The 20857-nt window shown below is 45.8% G+C and overlaps 1 protein-coding gene across 1 annotated transcript; it reads left to right on the top strand.

Moving 5' to 3' along the window:
* Positions 1-3205: 3205 nt before the first annotated feature.
* Positions 3206-19977, top strand: LOC132076953 (olfactory receptor 14J1-like). The gene is made up of 3 exons (XM_059478382.1): positions 3206-3703; positions 6107-6180; positions 19809-19977. Exons 1-3 carry the CDS (start codon positions 3206-3208, stop codon positions 19975-19977), a joined length of 741 nt encoding a protein of 246 aa, XP_059334365.1.
* Positions 19978-20857: the final 880 nt, after the last annotated feature.

Here is a 20857-nt window from a genome sequence, read left to right as displayed (position 1 = left end):
AATGAGCCCTGTGGTGCATTTGGAGCTGAGCCCTGGAACCTCAGGGTCTGAGAGGAGACTGCACAAACCTTTCCAGTAGTCCAAGTCAGAAGAAAACCCCAAAGTGTCTCAAACCATGGATGCATCCCACTGAGGTCGATCTGCTACACAGGCTCCTCATGGACTCCTTGCAGGAGAGAACTGGAGGCCAGGATGGCACAAAAACATCTCAGAGGTTCAGTGTGGAAAGGAAAATCCAGAGTACCTTAAAAATCTTGAGTATCTCAAAGTATTATTGAGCCCTACTACATGTCAGTACAAAGCTCTCCAGGGACTCGTTAAAGCAGATAATTGGGGCCATGATTGCACAAAACTCTCACAGAGTCTCTATCAAAAGGGAAACACCAAGTATCTTAAAATAACTGAAGTACCCTGAAGCATTAATGAGCCCCACTGAGTGTTGTTACAAACAAACCCTCTCCAGGGACTAATTACAGCAGATAATTGGAGGCCATGATTGCACAAACCTCTCAGAGACTCAAAGGCAAAAGCAAAACCCAAAGTCTTTTGAAAAACTCTGTGAGCATTAGGGACCCCCCAGGGCCATTCCTGAGCAAGGCTCCCCAGGGACTCCTTCCAGCAGATCCTTGAGGCCATGGGATGTGGGCTAGGGGGGGATGCTGAGGGCAGGACAAGGGGCTGACAGTGCCCAGCCTGGCTGGGGCTGTGCCAGGAGGCCCCAGGGCCTGAGGACAAGGCGTCTCTTCCCAGCCCTTGGTGGCTCAGACACTGATGTGCCCCAGAACACCAAGACTCGGCTTTTCTTTGTCCCCACCTGTCATCACTGCCTGCAGTTCTCTGCTCTGCCCAGGGACACTTTCTCAGTTGTGTCCCTCAGTGGAACCCATTAAAAGTCCAAGAAACTTTGGAGTTGGAGTCTGACTTGGAGTTCTGGAGAGGTTTCTTCAGCTCCCTCTCAGGGACTGATGTTCAGGGACTGAGCACAAAGCCCCAGAGGCTCATTAAAGTCTTTGTGCTGTGTCTGTGCTGCTGAGCTGGGCTGGGCTCATGCCACATAGGCAGTTCTTGGTAACCAAGAAGAGCTTCCAAAGCACATTTCTCTCGATGAGCAGCTTTTCTGCCAGCCCAGCAGGGCTGGGGCACTGCCTGCAGCCATCCCGGGCACAGCACAGAGGCACAGAGAGCTTCAATCAGTCAGGGCTGGGGAGGTGCTGAGAAGTGCCTGGGGCACAATCACAGCCAGTCCTTTGCACAGGAACCTCTGACTGCAGGACAATGCAGCTGCAGCTCCTGCAGCCATCTCCTAAAGCTGGAACATCCCAATGCCTACAGACTCTATGAGTAGAACTCTGGGTATTTCTGGTGCAAAGGAGGAGAAATGCTCATGAAGCTCTGACATGCTGAGAGGTTCTAATAAGTCATAGAATATTTCCAAGACAAGCTTTTTAATAAAAGTGAGGAAATTTACTAAGAGTTCCAGTATTCAGTTTCCTAATATTGGAGAATGTCAGGACGGGAGGGTTAAATATTAAAGATAGTATGAATTGCTAATCATTATATTCTTCAAGTCCCTGAGATATCCAAACTGTTGGTTTTAGCGATCAATAGATTCACAGGATATCTCTAATGTGCTTTCAGTCACTCTGCCCATGGACAGCACCAGCGTCACCTTTGCTGGACCCATCAGGCTCAGTCTGAGCTGTCCTTTCTACAAGCTGCAAACAGAACCTGCCCCAGCCAGTGCCCTGCAAACAGGCAGGGTTCTGTACGGCCAAGGAGGGTGCACAGAGATTTGGGGTCGGTGAGTGCTGGCAGGGAGAGATCAGGCACAGGGAAACACCTGCAGGAGGAAAACCTCCAGGAGGCAGCGAGAAGATCGGGCAATGAGAGAAAACAATACCCAGAGATGCTGTGGCAGGGAGAGTTTAGAGATGCCCACAGGATCCCCTCCAGTGCAGCCCCTCCCTCTGAACAAGCCCCCTCCCTCCTGTGCCCCAGCCCAGCCTCTGCCCTCAGGGCTGGGGCTCCAAGGCGTGCAGCCCCTCCTGTGCAGGCAGAGCTGCAGCAGAGCTGTGGGGCAGCTCTGCAGCCCTGGGCCCAGTTCCCTCTGCAGAGCGCAGGGCTGGGAGAAGCTGCCGGGCACGGGGGGGTCTGGCAGGGGGCACAGCTGGCTTAGGGTGACGCTGTCCCCAGTGCCCGGCTCTGGGCAATGCTGTCAGTGCAGCCAGGGAAGGAGCTGCATCTTCCTTCATCCAATGCCAACATAAGGACACTTGGGAGTCTCCCTGAGATTTCAGTCCAAGCTGGGAGCTTCAATCCAGGGTGCAAACCTGTCCTGGAGCATTTCTGAGTTATAAGATTGATGGGGAAAGGCAGAGGTGTTGTGACACAGAAAATGCTGCCGGGTTGGTGAAATGAGCAAAGTGAGTCCTTGGGTACAAATGTGGAGCTGGGCTGTGGTGGATCCATCTGCTCCCAGCAGTAGGTGGTGGCATTTTAAGGGAAGCATAAGAAGGTGGTCACCTTCCACCAGAGAAAGGTTAAAGCCCAAAGAAACTCTGAACAGGTCAGCATTACAGATCATCTCTCCTCAGTCTGCATTCATCATCTTGACCCAGGGAACTCAATCTGTTCTCCCTGAGGACCTCAGACATGCTTATGTTTTTATATCCAAAACAACCAGCAGAGACATGGGGGGAGCTTATAAAGAAAACCTCAGAACTCTTAAACATTAAAGACAATGTCTGTGTGTTACCGAGGAGGATGTATGGGAAATGGCCTTGATTTTATTTACAGGTACCTCCCCTAAGTCTTTACTGTCCTTTCTCCATGAACAGGTCCCCATGTGCAGCCCCAGCAAATGTCCAACAGCAGCTCCATCAGGTTCTTCCTCCTGCTGGCATTGGCAGACACACGGCAGCTGCAGCTCCTGCACTTCTGCCTCTTGCTGGGCATCTCCCTGGCTGCCCTCCTGGGCAACGGCCTCATCATCAGCGCCGTAGCCTGCGGCCACCACCTGCACACGCTCATGTTCTTCTTCCTGCTCAACCTGGCCCTCAGTGACCTGGGCTCCATCTGCACCACTGTCCCCAAAGCCATGCACAATTCCCTCTGGGACACCAGGAACATCTCCTACACTGGATGTGCTGCTCAGCTCTTTTCCTTTATGTTATTAATTGGATATAAATTTTATCCACTGACCATCATGTGCTATGACCGCTACATGTCCATCTGCAAACCCCTGCACTACGGGACCCACCTGGGCAGCAGAGCTTGTGCCCACAGGGCAGCAGCTGCCTGGGCCAGTGCCTTTCTCTATTCCCTGCTGCACACGGCCAATACATTTTCCCTGCCCCTTTGCCATGGCAATGTCCTGGGCCAGTTATTCTGTGAAATCCCGCAGATCCTCAAGCTCTCCTGCTCCAAATCCTACCTCAGGGAATTTGGTCCCATTGCAGTTAGTGCCTGTTTAGTATTTGGCTGTTTTGTGTTCACTGTTTTCTCCTACACTCAGATTTTCAGGGCTGTGCTGAGGATCCCCTCTGAGCAGGGAAGGCACAAAGCCTTTTCCACCTGCCTCCCTCACTTGGCTGTGGTCTCCCTATTCTTCAGCACTGCATTGTTTGCTCACCTGAAGCCCCCCTCCATGTCCTCCCCATCCCTGGATCTGGCCCTGTCTGTTCTGTACTCGGTGGTGCCTCCAGCCCTGAACCCCCTCATCTACAGCCTGAGGAACCAGGAGCTCAAGGCTGCAATTTGGAGACTGACAACTGGATGCTTTCAGGAACATTAAACTGATGGCCAGTTTCTGAAAATTTATTGTAATAAAAGTAATCTTTGTTACTTATTCCTGGTTTCATTGATGAGGTTTTATGCCTTTGTTTTACGTTGTTCATATTTTCCACAAAGAAATGTCATTGTTTGTGCCATTTCTCATTTTGATTCTCTCTACCTTCCTTGTGACCACAGACTCTGTCAATGAGGGGCTGCGCACTTGGTGGCTTAAAAGGAACTAAAGGATCTCCCAGCACAGTTTTCTGCAGAGATGCCCTTTTGTTGCCTTCTCTGGAGCAGCAGCAGCAATGTCTGTGTGCAGAGCTAGGGGCAGATCAGTGCTGGCCCAGCAGCTGTGCGCAGCAGCACTTGGTGTTGCCAGTGCTGCTGCTGTGGCCCTGCCCCACTGCCCTGGTGGCCCTGGTGTTGCTGCAGGGCCTGAGTGCTCTCGGGGCTGGGCACAGCCCTGGGGGTGGCAGTGCCGGGGCTGCAGCAGGGACAGGCCATGGGCACTGCTGTGGCAGCGCTGACGCCTCAGCCCAGGGCCTGGGGGCTCCAGGCTCCTTGCCCAGGCTCTCTCAAGAACACACCCAGGCCAATGCTCAGCACAGAAAACCCCCGTGAGCAGCCCCAGACCGGCCGTGTGCAGGCTGGGGGCAAACAGCATGGCTGGGGCTCTGCAAGGGCCCTGGGGCAGATGGGAAGGAGCAGCAGAGCAGGGGCTGATCCATCCCCAGTGTGCTGGACAGCCCAGGGCAGTGTCCCAGAGCGTCCTGATGGAGCTGCCAACAACATTCCCCCTCTGCAGCCCTGGCCTCTCCCCCAGCTCACACAGGTGCCCCATCCTTGCAGGCACAGACATGGCAGCACTGGCTCAGCAGCCCCTGTTTGCATTGCACACAGCAGGGGAAGCACCCCCATGCTGTTGCTGTGGGGACATGAACCTGAGGGAGCACAAATGCCATCAGCCCCTGGGGCCAGCAAGGGCTGGGGACAGCAGGGAAACCACTCAGCTTTGTCCTGGCCTGTGCAGTCAGCCGGAAAGTTTGTTCCCATCAGCTGGGAGTTTCCTGTCCCACTGCAGATGCTGTTGCTCAGAGCCAGGGCTGCCTGGCAGCCACCCCCAAACTGCCCTGAGCATTTCCTTGGCTTCACCTTTGCTTCCTTTACTCTTCCTGATACAAATTTCTTCTAATTTCCAACCCCAGGGGACCCAGAACTCGACAGAACACTGGAGGTGCTGCCCAACCAGTGCCCAGCACAGGGGAAGAATCCCTGCCCTGCTGCTGGCCACACCATTCCTGATCCAGCCAGGAGCCATTGGCCTTCTTGCCCACCTGGGCACACTACTGCCTCATGCCCAGCCTGTTGTCCATCACTCCCTGCAGGTCCCTTTCTGCCTGGCTGCTGTCCAGCAACTCTGTCCCCAGCCTGTACTGTTGCAGGTGTTGTTGTGGCCAAAGTGCAGGACCCGGCACTTGGACTTGTTAAACCTCACCTTGTTGGATTTGGACCCTGGATCCAGCCTGTCCAGGGCCCTGTGCAGAGCCCTCCTACCTCCATCCTCCAGCAGATCCAAACTCACACCCAGTTTGGTGTCATCTGCAGATTTGCTGATGTTGGACACCATCCCCTCATCCAGACCATTTCATGCAGACATTGAAATCCACGCTGGCTGGCTCTGACCCCTCGGCCATCCTGTGGGTGCCCTGGGATGGCACTCAGGGTGATCTGTTCCATAACCTTGCCAGGCACCCAGGTCAGGCTGACAGGCCTGGAGTTCCCCAGCTCCTCCTTCCAGCCCTTCTTGGGGATGGGCTCACATTGGCACCTCCAGTCCTCTGGGACCTCCCTGCTGAGCCAGGACTGATGGTAAATGATGGAGAGCAGCTTGGAGAGCTCATTCACAGCTCCCACATCTCCCTGGGATTGATCCCATCTGCTCCCAGAGACACCTGTGAGCATCTGAGTGGCTCAGCAGGTCCCCAGCTGCTTCCTCCTGGATTACAGGGGCTGTTCTGCTCCCTGTGCCCATCCACCAGCTGAGGAGAACACTTTTCTTGAGGACAACTTGACTTATTCTTGAAAACTGAGGCAAAGAAGGGGTTAAGTACCTCAGTCTTTCCCTCATATTTGGTAACCACATCTCCCCTAATAATGAATGGAGATTGTCCTTGTACCTTGTTTTGCCATTAATGTACTTATAGAAACATTTTTATTATTCTTCACAGATGTGGCCTGGTTAAGTCTTAAGCTTTCACCTAATTTTCATTTTGCATGAGCTAACAACATCCTTAAACATATCCTGAGATACCTACCTCTCTGTCCGAAGGAGATGTACGCTCTGTTTTGCCCCAAGTTCCTGCTAAAGGCCCATCACATACAGAACGTCACCTGTTGGCTAAAGTACGCCTCAGAGGAGGAAAATACAAGAGTCTATAAATTAAAAGAGGGAAAGCAAGCTAGGAAAGTAAAAGAAGAAGAGGCTGGGAAGGCTAACAAAAACTGGGACCTCCTTGACCACTTACTTCACCCTACCCTTGCAGCACCTCAAATCCTTCCACCAGTTCCTCTTTCTGTGGAACCAATTCCTCCTCCTCTCCCAGCTGTCATTCCTTTACCACCTCCTAACCTAGTTATACCTCCACCACCTTCCCCTCAACCCTCTCCTTACTCTCTTTACCCTTCACTACTGTCCCCTTACCTCTGCCATCTCATGCACCCCTAATTCACCAGCAAGTTCCTGCTCTGCCTCCCCCAGCACAAATGAGAAGCCAAAAAACATCTCAGAATCTCATGCCCAAGAGTGAAGTTACCCAGTCAGCCTCCACAGCTGATGTTGTAACACCCGGTCCAAAATGGGTAAAGTGGAAAAATTGTTCCCCCTCAGAGAAGTTCCCATGTGCAGGGTGGCCAGTGAGATTGGATTTGTAAATGCTCCCTTGACTGCATCCAAATTTAGAAATTTTAAGAAGGAATTGCAAAATTTAGTGGAAGACCCAGTAGGAACAGCAAATCAAATTAATCCATTTTTAGCCCCCAATATTTATACATGGAGAGAATTGAACTCCACCTTTAACATCCTATTTTCCCCAGAAAAGACTCGATTAATAAGAACTGCAGGAATGAAAATTTGGGAGCAAGAAAACCAACCCGGGCCCCCAGGTGACCAAAAAATGCCTTTAGTGGAGCCTGACTGGGATCCTAATCAAGAAGAGGGGAGAAGGAACATGAGAGATTACAGGTCCCTAATGACCAGAGGGATAAAAGAATCAGTCCCTAGAGGGAGTAATACCAGGTTAGCGTTTGACGGCACCCAGGAAAAAGATGAGACCCCAGCACCATGGCTTAATAGGCTAAAGCAAAACTTCCAGATTTCCTCTAATGTTGACCCAGACAGCCCAGAAGGCCAATCTTGGGTTCCCTGCAGTCGGGGATGACCCCAAGAATCCTTTTTTCTCAGCCTGATGTTTCCAAGAAGGAGTCTGAATTCTTTGGCTCTGGTTTCCAAGTTTGTTTATTGTTTCTTATCTATAACATTTTTTCTCTGGCCTGCCGAGATGTTTTTAGCAGGTCAGACAGAGCCACACTCCCCATCCCAGGGCTGGTGTCTACATTTTATACTATGAACTACGTGTACTTTATTTATCATTATTTCCCAATACCTATCACCTATGTTAGACAATCTACTTCTACTCTAAACCAATCCTAAAATGCCACCATCACCAAGAACATGGAGACTAAGAAGAAGAAGGAAGAAGAATAGGACAACACCCAAGTCCCTCCATCTTGCCTCCTAGACCTCTATATAAAAATCCCCAAAATACCATTTTATACCCTGTGACAGATTCATTATCATTCTACTTAAATTTTGTGACTTGTAATTCTTCATACAAGGGTGGTAATTTGCTCCATGGGTTAAGATCAAAAATCCCAGGCGTCTTTGGCTTCCTGCCAGGACTCCCCAGCCCCCTGCCAGGGGCACATGTCCTCCAGGGCACCCAGAGGTGTGTCCTCGGTTCTGACAGGCCAAGTCCTTCTCAAGGTACAATTTGTCACTACATCCTGGCAAGATATCAGATGAAAGTTAGAAAGAATAGAGGACTGGCAGGAAAAAAGTATTAATGAACTGCTGTGAGAAGCCATAAGAGTATATATAGGAAGAGAAGAAGAAAAGACAAAAAATAAAAATTAAAATTATGGCAGCCATAGCCAGAGAAAGTGTGGGAGCCAACAAATACACGCCAGTAGAACCACTTAGAAGAGACAAAGGTTTTATTGGACCAAAAGGGGTGAGGGCTCTACTCAGTAACAAATATTGTTATTACTGTGGAGAGAAAGGACACCTAAAGAGAAACTGTAAGAAACTCCAATTAGATGAAGCCATAGCCTGGGAGCAAGAAACTCTAGAGAAAAATTTAAGAAGAGATGAGGAGTATGCGGAATAGCTTCTATGCCCTGGAGAACTTAATGAATCATCTAGAAGAGCCCTTTGTAAATTTTGAGATTGGTCCCCAGAATGATGAATTTGAAGTTTTAGTTGATACCAGAGCAGACAAGTCATGTGTGACTAAAATACCAACAGGAATCACAGTTGGTAAAAAGGTCTGCAAAGTACAAGGGGCCAAAGGAGAACCATTGGAGGCCCAGATTATAGAAGATGTAGAAATTAGATGAAATTCAAGAGAGTCTCGAGCTAAGTTCATTTACATCCCCAAGTTAGGTTGTAATTTATTAGGACATGATTTACAAATCAAATTGAGAACTGGAGTAATGCCAAAAGAAGGAAAAATGGTAGTACAAATAATGGTCTTAACAAAGGGAGACATAGATGAAATCCACCCAAATGTGTGGGCAGAGGAGGGAAAATTGGTTGTTTGAATAGTTCACCAGTAGAAGTAGAGCTGCAGAAAGACATCTCCCCCATTTGGGTAAGGCAGTATCCAATTTCCCCAGAGGGAAAGAAAGGACCAGCCCCAGTAACTGACCAGCTGTTAAAGGAAGGATTATAGCACCATGCATGTCTCCACATAATACTCTCATACTAGCAGTGAGAAAAGCTGATGGAAGGTATTGATTAGCACAAGATTCAAGAGAAGTTAATAAAAGAACGGTTGCGAGGCACCCGGTAGTACAAAACTCATATACATCGTTTTAAGCCAAGTACCTAAGGAGCATGCATGGTTGTCAGTCATGGATTTAAAGGACGTCTTCTGGGCATGTCCCCTGGCTGAAGAGTGCTGGAACTGGTTTGCCTTTGAATGGGAGGACATTTAAAAGAAAAGAAAACAGCAACAAAGGTGGACACATCTTCCCTAGGGGTTTAAAGAACCCCCAACCTCTTTGGCAAGCTTTAGAAGAAGTCCTAGAACAGTTTAAACCTGAGAATGGGGTAAATATTTTACAATATGTTGATGATTTATTTGTATCAGGGGACAACAAGACAAAGTTAGAAGTTCCAGCGTACTAGCATCTAAATTTCTTAGGGGAAAAAGGCCTAAAAGTATCACAAAAGAAACTGCAATTTGTGGAACAAGACGTAACATATCTAGGACATATAATCACCCAAGAGTATAACAGGTGAAGCCCCAAGAGAATGTTGGGAATTCTGTCCATTCCTGCTCCAAAGACCAAAAGAGACATTAGAAAATTACTAGGTTTGTTTGTATATTGCAGATTATGGCTTGATCAGTACAGTAAAGTGTTAAATTTCCATATGGCAAATTGATAGACTCAGAGGCTGTAACCTGGACCTCAAATGACAAGGAACAGCTTCGGAATCTGAAAATTAAATTGTCCCCTGCCCCTGTACTGAGCCTATCAGACCTTATAAAGATCTTTGACCTATTGGTAAACGTGGAAGAGGGGACAGCTTGCAGAGTCCTTACACGGGATTGGGGAGGATGCAGGAAGCCGGTTGCATCTCTCTCCAAGTTACCAGATCCACTAGCCAGAGGGTGGCCAGCCTGTGTGCAAGTGATAGAGGCAACAGCCACCCCAATAGAAGACACACAGAAACTAACCTGAAAGGGGAAGATCCAGGTTCATATTCCATACAATGTGAAAGTTGTTTTAAGTCACAAGGCCCCTCAGTGGCTAACCGACGCCCAAATACTAAACTATGAAGTCATCCTAAGAAGTACCAAGGGCCTCGAATTAGCCACTTTAAAATGTTTAAATCCAGCCCAGTTCCTCACGGGAGAGCTGCTAACAGACCTGGAGCATGATTGTTTACAAATGATTGAAATGCAGACTAAAGTGAGAGAAGATTTAGAAAAAGGGCCGCTCCCATATGGGAGAATTTTATTTACAGATGGATCATCATGAACTCTGGCCAGTAAACAGGTCTCAGGGTATGCAACCATAGATGGGCAGAACATGCAAGCTGAGGAAAAAGGAAAACTACCCTCAAATTGGTCTGCCCAGTGCTGTGAAATCTGTGCCCTGAAGAGAGGACTAGATTTACTAGAAAAAAGATAAAGAAACAATCTATATTGACTCCTGGTATGCATTTGGGATTGCCCATACATTTGAAAAATATGGGAAGAACAGGGGTACCTTAATTCTTAAGGCAAAAATTTAGTACAAGAAGAGCTAAGAAAATGTGTACTAGAGTCCCTGAGGAAACCAATAGAGATAGCCAAAGTTCACATAAAAGGACATCAAAAAGGGGACACCCTTGAAATAAAGGGAAACCAATTAGCTGATCAAGTAGTGAAAGAAGAAGCTTTGGAACAGGAAAGTCCAGTTAAAATTCTTAAGATAAAGGGAACACCTAGTAGAGAAAGAAAAGAGGAAAGACCCATCTTTGATGAGAAAGAATTAAGAGAGTTAGAAAAGATGAGAGAACAGCAAAAAGAAAATGGAGAATGGTGGACCCCTGATGGACAGCAAATTTTAAATAAAGCTCCAGCCCAAAAGGTGATGACAGAGTTGCACGAGTTGACCCATTGGGGAATACAAGGATTATGTGACCGCTTTCCAAGGGATCAAATGTGCATGGGAGTACATACCATAGCAAAGGCAGTTACCAAGGGATGTTTAACTTGCCAACAAATTAATCAGAAAGTAATGAGAAGAGTACTGTCTGATCTGGGGGAAGAGAGTTGTCCTTGCGGCCGTTCCAAAGTGTGCAGGTAGAAATCACAGAAATGTCCCCTGTCCAGGGATACAGACACTTATTAGTGACCGTGGATCACCTCACCCATTGGGTAGAGGCGTTCCTGACCAAAACAGAGACAGCCCAAGTAGCCACAAAAGCAATCCTAGAAAACATCATTCCCCAATATGGGTTGATAATGTCAATTCTGACTGAGGTCCACATTTTGCTGCCCAAGTCTTACAACAAGCTGTTGAAGCCCTAGGAATGAAATGGAGGTTGCACAGCGCATTGGCATCCCTGGTGCTCCAGAAGAGTAGAAAGAATTAATAAAACCATCAAAAACACGTTAACTACATTAGTTACAGAAACCCAGATGAATTGGCTTAAATGTCTACCCTTAGCACTGTTACAAATTAGAACAAGGCCTCGAACAGGTATAAGAGTCTCACCTTATGAAATTAGGTGAGACTCCCCTTCTTGACAACCCCGTATAGCACGGCAAATTATCCAGAAGGAGAGACAGCCACCCAAAAATAGGTTAAGGCCATAGGAAGGAGATTCAAAGATCTGAGGAAAAAGGGCTATCTCCCTCAAACCTCTCCCTTAGAAACTAAGGGACATAACTTTAATCCAGGGGACTGGGTGTTAGTTAAATCATGGAACTCTGCACCTTTAACCTCTAAGTTTGAAGGCCCTTTTCAGGTCCTACTCACCACCAATACAGCCATACAGACCCAAGAGAAGGGGTGGACACATATAACCCAGACTAAAGGACCTGCACCACCTCCCACTGAAGAGTCAAAACCAACCACATCCCCTACTAAGTCTTCTAATGAATGGATTTGACTAACCACTCAGACAATCTAAAGCTAACCCTCCAGAGGAGACCTAAAGACTACTGGAGACTGTCTATAGTCAAAAACTTGTTAAGAACTGTTTAAATAATCAAAACTTGTTAAGAACTGTTAAAAATTGCAGTTAATGTTATTTATATTTTACTTTTGATTTTTAAAAGTAGATACTTTCCTGTTGCATTTATTATTAGTCAGTGTTTATTAATGAATGTACAGTTTTTAGTTTGTGTTGGAGCCTTTGTTTGTTTTGGTGTCTATTGTGATTTTGTAGGATTAGGCATAAGAGTAAATACCTCATTATTTGTTTGGAGTAGTTTATGTCTCATTTTGGATACCGAAAATTCTTAAAGTGATCTGACCATTGAATTCAAGGTTTTTAGGTGCATGTTTTGTTGTTAAAAAGTTAAAATACACCAGTTAACTCCAATCTTAGTGTACAAAGCAATCTCCTATAAAACATCCATCAGGGCAAGAATAAATTAGTAAAGAAAAGTGAAATGTGTTGACACTGAGAGAATAAAAACTCTGTACTAAAACCAACGAGCTCTTCTGTTGGAGAAAAGCATAACCAGGAGGCAAGGCTGGGTGAGTCTACAGTCTGCCTAAATACAGCCACTCCAATCACTGGGTGCAGCTCAGTAGTTGTAGAGTTTAGGGAAATGCCTCGTACCAGACTCCTGGGAATGCTCTTACTGGTCTAACTTGTTTAACATCACACTGGGAAGTCAGAAGAGCCCATGTGATAAATGTTACTACCTCCTTTACAGAGGGGAAGAAACCGGATATTTAATACAAGTACATACAAATTTAAACTTAAACTGTGCCAACCTCTCTCTGTTAGCAACCTGTCTAGGGGAAGGCAAGACTTACTTGATTTCACAAAATATAGCCACTTAGCAGCAAGGACTGCCTGGGGAGTGTCCTATAGGAGATGCTTGGCTTTGCTTTGAACATAAGTCCAGTCAAAAAGGCACAGCAGACTTAATAAAAGAGAAAGAAGTAACAACATCAGTAAATGAGAAAGAAGACCTAGAAACATCTCATGGGAAAAACTTGTTCATAGATTTAGTGGGAAAGATCAGTAAAGAGTTAAATGTTACTAATTGCTGGATCTGTGGAAATACACAAATGGCCAAAGTCTGGCCTTGGGAAGGGATCAGCTGAAGACCAATAGAAATCTTAAAATGGACACAAATAAGACAAAAGGTACCAGCTATTGGACAAAGAGGAAAAGAATGGTGGGAATTAAAGCCTGAAATAATTGGAGAAGAGCAGTGTATATCAAGGAAAGGGAAAATGTATAAAATGTATAAATTTATAAAACCCCAGTAGGAGAAATATCCTGTAAGAGATATTTAGAAATAAAACATCCAGTAGCTGGGTAGGTCCCCAGAGAACCCAATAAATACTGGAAGTATTATTTATTATTTATATATTGGATAAATAAACATTATTTATTAAATAATAAACAATACAATTTTAATTTATTAATTGTAATTTTTATTAAATAATGATTACTATTATTAATTTATTAAAATATTATTTATTAAATAAAAAGGAGTAATATAAATTTATTAAAAGACTATTTTAATATTATTATAATAATAATAAAATAATGTTATTATATATTAATGTTATATATAATATCAATATAATATATATTATAACATATATTATATTATATTATTATATATAATAATCTTGATGAATATATATTATATATATCATATATATTATTATTATATATATAATATATATTATATTATATATAAAAATATATAATATATATACTAATATATATTATATTTATATAGTATATATTATGTGTTATATAATATATTATATATTAAAATTAATAATTATATATACTATATAATTATATTTATATTATATAATATATATTATATAAATTAGTACTATAAATATTAATTATATATTAGGTATATATAAGTTATATATAATAATCTTATTTATTAATCCATATAGAATCTATTAATATAATATAATATAATATAATATAATATAATATAATATAATATAATATAATATAATATAATATAATATAATATAATATATATGTAATATAATAATAATAATAATAATAATAATAATAATAATAATAATAATAATAATAATAATAATAATAATAATAATAATAATAATAGTCGTAATAATTTAAAATAATACATTTAACACTGAAAATCCATTGGGAAGAAAGAAACAGGGTGTATCCACCGAGAAGGATCTAAACTCCATGAGTGAACTGTAAAAGGAATAAATAAAGGAATAAATAAAGGAATAAATAAAGGAATAAATAAAGGAATAAATAAAGGAATAAAAGGAATAGACCCATTCTGGGGAGTGAGAGAAATATCCAAGTACTGGGAATTTCCAATGACTATCAGTGATTCTTCCTGGAAAGCTCCAGAAAACCTGGTTTGGATATGTGGGAATGTGGCTTACACTGAATTACCTGGGGAGTGGAGCAGCACTTGCACTATCGGAACTATTAAACCATCATTTTTCTTACTCCCAAAAGAGTCTGGATTGAACCTAGGGGTCCCAGTATGTGATTATTTCAAGAAATCTAGCTGACAAAAAAGAAACTTAATTGAAATTGGAGGAACACAGACACGGAAAAACACAGTATGGACCCCCCAGGAAATAATTTGCACTCATGGATCGGCAACCCAGGCTCAAGATGGGTCCTGGGGACACCGGACCCCAATTTATACGGGGTTAAATAGGATTCTGAGATTACAAGCAGTACTCGAGATGGTATCCAACCAAGCCTCTCTAGCTTTAGACCACATAAATGACCAACTATCCCCAGACTAGAACTGTAGTGTATCAAATCAGACTAGCAGTAGATTATTTACTAGCCCATGAAGGAAGCACATGTGGAAAATTTAACTCCTCTGAGTGCTGATTAGAAATGGATGACCGCAGAAGTCATTAGAAATATCTCAAAGGAAATCTGGAAGTTAGCTTATGTTGGAACACAAGAGTGGACCCCTACATTCGATACCAGCTGGTGGGACAATTTCTGGTCATTAAAAGGAAACTGGTGGGGAAAACCAACCTTTTTCATCTTATGCGAAATTGCTAGTTTGATCCTCCTACCTTGCATGCTCCCCTGTATAATCCGAGTTGTAACATCTGCTGTACAAGCAAGTGAAATGATACCAAAAGAGCCTAATAAAAAAGATGTAAAAGTAATCATGATAATGAATGATCAAGAACATGAAGGTGCCAAGCAAATTTACAACCAATATTAAAAATTGTACTTTCAAGAAGAAGTAATTGCTAAATGATGCAGGCTTGAGCCCAATCGAACAATTAGAGGGGGAAATTGTAGAGAATACATTGTTAAAGGAGTTGATATAAAATTCATTGTTAAAGAAGTTAATATAAAGTTCCAATGTTATTTATAGATTGTTTGTTGAATGTTTAATAGTTATGTCAAGTTCCAATGCTAGTTAAAGGATTTATAATTACGTAAATCCCCTCACTGTCAGGTGTTGCCCCACTGCTCCTGTCAGCGTTCAGAAGCGCATAATCACGACAATGATTCTATGCAGGTGCTTTTATTGAAGAGCTCTGGGTGTCAGGGGTACAAACACAAATCTGTCTCTGACATGCATTCGGGATAAACATGTTTTTATAGTCAATCCTTATATAACTTTCATGTTCATTATTAAACTTATATTGTTCTATTGTATACATAGATTTCAGCCAAGCATGGTCTCATCGTAACCCCCCCCTCAAACATCTAACATAGTTTCTCAGAATTCTTCTTATGATTATACAATAATTGTATTTAATTACTAAACAATCATCACATCTAACAATTATATCTTTTATCATATACTGCTTACACAGGTGCAATTTCACATGATCTGGCAAACACAAAGCCTAACATTTCCAGAGTCTATTTTTAACATTTTTCTACGGCCCCACTATGTCTAGCTTCTTTCTAATTCCCCGAATTTTATGATTTTAGAATCTTTTACTATCATTCCCACTCCCATCTAAGATGTGGAACCACCCAACACCATAAAGAAGAGGACTGTGTCAGATAATAACCAAATATGAAAATCCCATTAGACATAACAGAAAAGAATGACCTAACGAAAACCCCTAGAACAACAAGCCACCATGCAAATGAATAATTAAAATAACACTTCTAACCAGAGAAAACATAACGTAACATCAGGATCGTGGTCAGAGCTTTTGCCTTCGTCACACTAACCAGAGCAAGCCAAGAGCAGCACAGGGACCATGGACCTGAAACCAGCAGTGCCTACCCAGAGACTCTTGAAAGGAGAGAAAACCCAGCCAAGCCAGGCCTTGCTCAGCATGGCAGTTCCCTGCTCAGAGCCTTGGGCTCCCTGCAATCCTGGCCTCAAGGATCTGCTCTCACCAGGCCCTGGGCAGCCTTTGGCACTCCCTGCCTTCCCTGGGGCCCAGCCATGCTCCAAGGCACTTGGAGTTTTGCTGCTGACTCCTTGAGCAGCTTCTCCATCCTTCTCTGCGTGCCTGAGGCTCCTGGAGCCAGCCCGAAATCCAGCGTGGGGCTGATTAAAATACAGAAAGCCCTCAGGAGCTCTTTGTCTCCGTTCCATTGTCATCCAGTCTCCAGGGCTTGTGCAGGGATTGGAGTCGGTTTGGAGTTCTTTTCAGGAGGGAGATTCCAAAGTGCACATCATGATTTTTCTTTTCAGTCAACGGAATATTTTTTTTTGTTTTCATTTCAGAGAAGAAGGGACAGAAGCAGTTCCCAGGTGACCTTGATGCTGAATGTCTCCTTAGGAGGTCTGGGCAGGGAGAAGAATGAGCCCTTTGCAGGCTGATCCTGTTTGAACAAGCTGCTCCTCACCTCCAACCTCACTATGTCTGACATGGCCCACCGGGGACTGACACCTCAAAACACATAAAAAAATGAAAGTATTTTTCCTTATAAAAAAAAATTTAATTAATAACTAAAGTTATAAACATAATATTCTAATTTATAATGATATTTTTATTACATTAGTTTTATATTTTCCTTTAAAAATCTATACATTTTTTAGCAATAAAACAAATTGGTTCTTATGCTAAGAATTCCTTTCATTAATTAATTAATTAAATTAATTAAAACACAATTACTTTCATTAATTAATTATTATTTCTTGGCGACTTATTTCTTCCTCTTTATGGTAATTAGTTATATTTGTCGTCTTTTTATCATCTTTTTCATCATCTTTTTCTCACACAGGGTCAAGGGGCCGCACATTGGGGTCCCTGGAGACATTTCTGGGGCACATTTGGGGCAGTTTTGGGGCTGGGGACGGAATTCAGAGAGAACTTGAGGGTCTGGAGGACACTTGCAGGAGCCGGGTGGGCACTTGGAGGGGCACTCAGGGATCCCGAGGGACAGTTCGGGGTCCGGGGCAGCACTTGGGGATCCAGGGGGGCCCTTGGAGGTCAGGGAGGAGAATTTGGGGCCCTTCGGGGTCCGGGCGGGCCCTTGGGGTAAGCGCTGACGGGGCTCTCTGGGGCGCGGGGGGTGATGGGAGTTGTATGCGCAGGTATCATACGATTTAATAGTGCCGCGGAGCATCACGGGAATTCGAGGCGCAATTGCAATGGCTCTCCGTGGGGCGCGGGGCATGACGGGAGATGAAGTCCCGGCTGGAATAGCGCCGGACGTGCGCCGCGGAGCATGATTTGAGCTGAAGTCCCGGAAGTGGACTTCATCTTCTTCGATCACGATGTTTGGGGGTCCGGGACGGCTGTTAGGGGACACTTTTGCGTCCGAGCCGCGACTTAAAACCCTCACGGGAACTTACGGGGAGCTCTAACCGGACTCTTTAGGGCGCGGGGCACGGCAGGAGTTTTAGGCGCAGGACTGTTCTGAGGGGATCTGGGGCCGCAGGGGATGAGAGGAGATAAATTTTTACAAGTGGCTGTACCGAGCATCTGTGGGGTCAGGAGCACTCAGGGGGTCCGGGGCGCTTTCGGGGGCTCCCGAATGGGTGGTGAGGGGGCACTGAGGGATCGTGGAGGGTCTGGGGAACACTGATGGGACAGATGGGGGCGATCCTGGGGTACTGTGGAGCGCGGAGCTTATGGGGCGTTGTAGTCCCGGCTCCAATAGGGCTTAAGGTGGCCGCGGGGTGTGATGGGAGTTGTATGCAAGGAGAAAATATGGTGCCTAGGCCCGGATTCCTAGTGATGATTGGCTGCGAACGGTGATGGGTGGGAGCCTCGGCAAATGGGATGTGGCGGAGGCGGGAACAGCCAAATCACCCTCCTACAGTCCTTCCAGGGACAGTCCAGTCCATTCCCAGTACAGACCAGTATAACCCCATTAAAGCCCATTTCATTCCAAGTAGAACCCAGTTCAACCCCAGTGTCCCTCCAATCCCTCCCAGTGCAGCCCTGTCGGTCCCAATACACCTGAGTTCATTCCCAGTCGTTCCCAGTTCCTCCCAATGTGATCCACAGGATGCCCCAGTGTCCCCAGTTTTCTCCGCAATGCCCCCAGTGTCCTCAGGTTGTCCCAGTCCTCCCCAGTGTCACTCCCAGTATGTCCCAGTGTCTCCCACAGCATTCCCAGTATGTCCCAGTCCTCCCCAGTGTCACTTCCAGTATGTCCCAGTGTCTCCCACAGCCTTCCCAGTGTCCCCAGTATGTCCCAGTCATTCCCCAGTGTTTCCAAGGACAGTTTCATTTCTCACGGTGGCCGTGGCAGCCAAACCCAGCAGTGGGGTCAGTGCAGTGCCCATGGCCACAATCCCTTGCAGGGGCCCAGTGCAGCTTGGGCTGATGATCCACCCTCACAGCTGGCCCAGGGCAGCTCTGCAGTGGCTTTGGTGGCACCTGGGGCTGGCACACACCCGAGCAGTGTGTCTGTTTGCAGTGGGAAACTCAGGAGATTCAGATTGCTTCAAAAAACCCCCAAAAAAGGCAAACCCCCCTTAGGCTCAGTGCAGCAAGCTCTGCAAGCACAGCAGGGCCCAGGGTAGTGAGGACAGACAGGATGGGGCTGGGCAATGAGGAGCAAGGTTGTCCACACTGGGTCAGAGCTCCAGGCACAGCTTCTGTGAGCAGGCCAGAGCTGCTGAGGAGAGACCCTGGGTCAATATCAATCACAGAATGCTGCAATCACCTCTGCTCTAACGAGAAATTTAATCAAAGACACCCTTTAAAATAGGAATGTGTGTTTTTTTACAAGGTGTTTGAAATCCTTCTCCATAACCGGACTTGGAAAATTTTAATAACTCTCTCAGGGCTTTGCTGTTGTTTACATCAGACTCAGTCCCTGAGAGTGTCTTCAAAATACTTCTCACAAACTCAAAGTTAAATTTAGACTCCAAAGTTTCTTCAAGTTTTAATGGCTCCCACTGAGGGACACCACTGTGAAAGTGTCCCCAGGTTCCAGTTAGAGCAGAACACTGGAGGCAGTGATGGCAGCTGGGGACAAGCAAGGCAAAGGTGTCTCTGGTACTGAGCAAACCTGGATGTGTTTGAGGAATGCAAAGGGCCAAGGCCTGAGCCCCAGCCCCTGGCCAGGCAGATCCTGTCCCTCCCTCCTTGCTCAGGGCTCTTGCTGGGATGGGCACTGGCATGTGGGGATGTGCAATGGCAAGGGCAGGAGCATGGGGCCGCCCCTGCCAGGCTGCTGAGCAGGGACAAGGAGGCAATGAGGCCCCAGCCCTGCAAGGGTCACTTGTCTCCTGCTCCTGCCTCAGGCCCAGGCCCAGCAGCCATGGCCAAAGTGCTGCCCAAGTTGGCTCTGGCAGGGCCAACTGGTAGAATTACATGTCCATGTGAGATTGAGGGTTATGCCTCCTAGACCTCAGGCCTGAATAAATGATACCCTCTGAAATAGCAAATGAGTGTTCAGGAGCCGTATTCTGATATTTAAGAGATTTGCTGACAGCGGGGCCTCATACAACCAAGGAGTCAGCTGTGACACTGTGCAAACTCAAGGAACAAAGGGTCCATGGTGACACAGTAGAACTCCATCGAACCAAAATCCATTTTGTTACATTGGGGCCACATTGACCCAATGCTCCATGGTGATATTGCAGATCAAAGGAGACCATTCTGACCCTGAGAAAACTCTTGGAACCAGAGGTCCACTGTGACATTGAGGGGCCTCATGGAATCCTGGAGGCCATGATGGCACTTGGAGGCCTCATTGAATCAAGGGGCTGTGCAGGGCCTCATAGAACCAAGGAGACCCGTCTGATACTGTGAGTCCCCATGGAACCAAGGGTCCATTGTGACACTGTGGCACCAAGGAGACCCCTGTGACACCGCCAGGCCTCATGGAAGCAAGGGACCATTGTGACACTGTGGAGCCCCATGGAAACGAGGGGCCAGTGTGACACATCTGGGCCTGATGGAACCAGGGACCCCATATGACACCACTACTGTGACACTGCAGGGCCCCATGGATCCCAGGGAACAGGGAACAGGTCTGGTTGGCTTGGCCTGACTGGTCCCATTGCCCTTGGCATGTCGAGGGTCTCTTCTCATGTATCCCTGAAACCCTGGGGCTCTGGGCTTTCCTTCAAATGGAAAAGAACTGCCATTCCCATTCAAGCATCCATGGCCAAAATGAGATTCCCCCTGCAACCTTCCCAATATGCAGGGATTGCTCCCAGACAAAAGCTGCCATTACCAACAAGTCTGGCTGCCTTTGGCTTCCTGAGAGCTGGGTCTCCCCTGCCTTTACACACTGGGGCTCTGTGCTTTCCTTCCTATGGAAAAGAAACATCCTTCTCAAGGTGCCCATGGCTGAAATTGGGATTCCACCTCCAAAATCGAATAGTTGCTCCTATACAAAAGCTGCCCTTACGGACAAGTCTCGTTGGCCTTGGCCTCCTGAGGGCCAGCTCTCACCTGTCTTCCAAACACAGGGGCTCTGTGCTTTCCTTCCTGTGGAAAAGAACTGGCCTTGTCTTCTGGGCAGAAATGGCTGAAATTGGGATTCAACATTCAAAATTCTGAATATCCAAGTGTTACTCCCAGACAAAGCTGCTAGGAAAGACAGTGTGTCTGTCCAGAGGCCTTTGTCTCTGGTAACTGCAGTTCATCACCCCTAAAACACTGGGGTTACACGGTTTCCTTCCTG

Source organism: Ammospiza nelsoni, chromosome 9, assembly GCF_027579445.1.
Source record: "Ammospiza nelsoni isolate bAmmNel1 chromosome 9, bAmmNel1.pri, whole genome shotgun sequence".
NCBI lineage: Eukaryota > Metazoa > Chordata > Aves > Passeriformes > Passerellidae > Ammospiza > Ammospiza nelsoni.
This window is presented reverse-complemented; position numbering and strand designations above follow the sequence as displayed.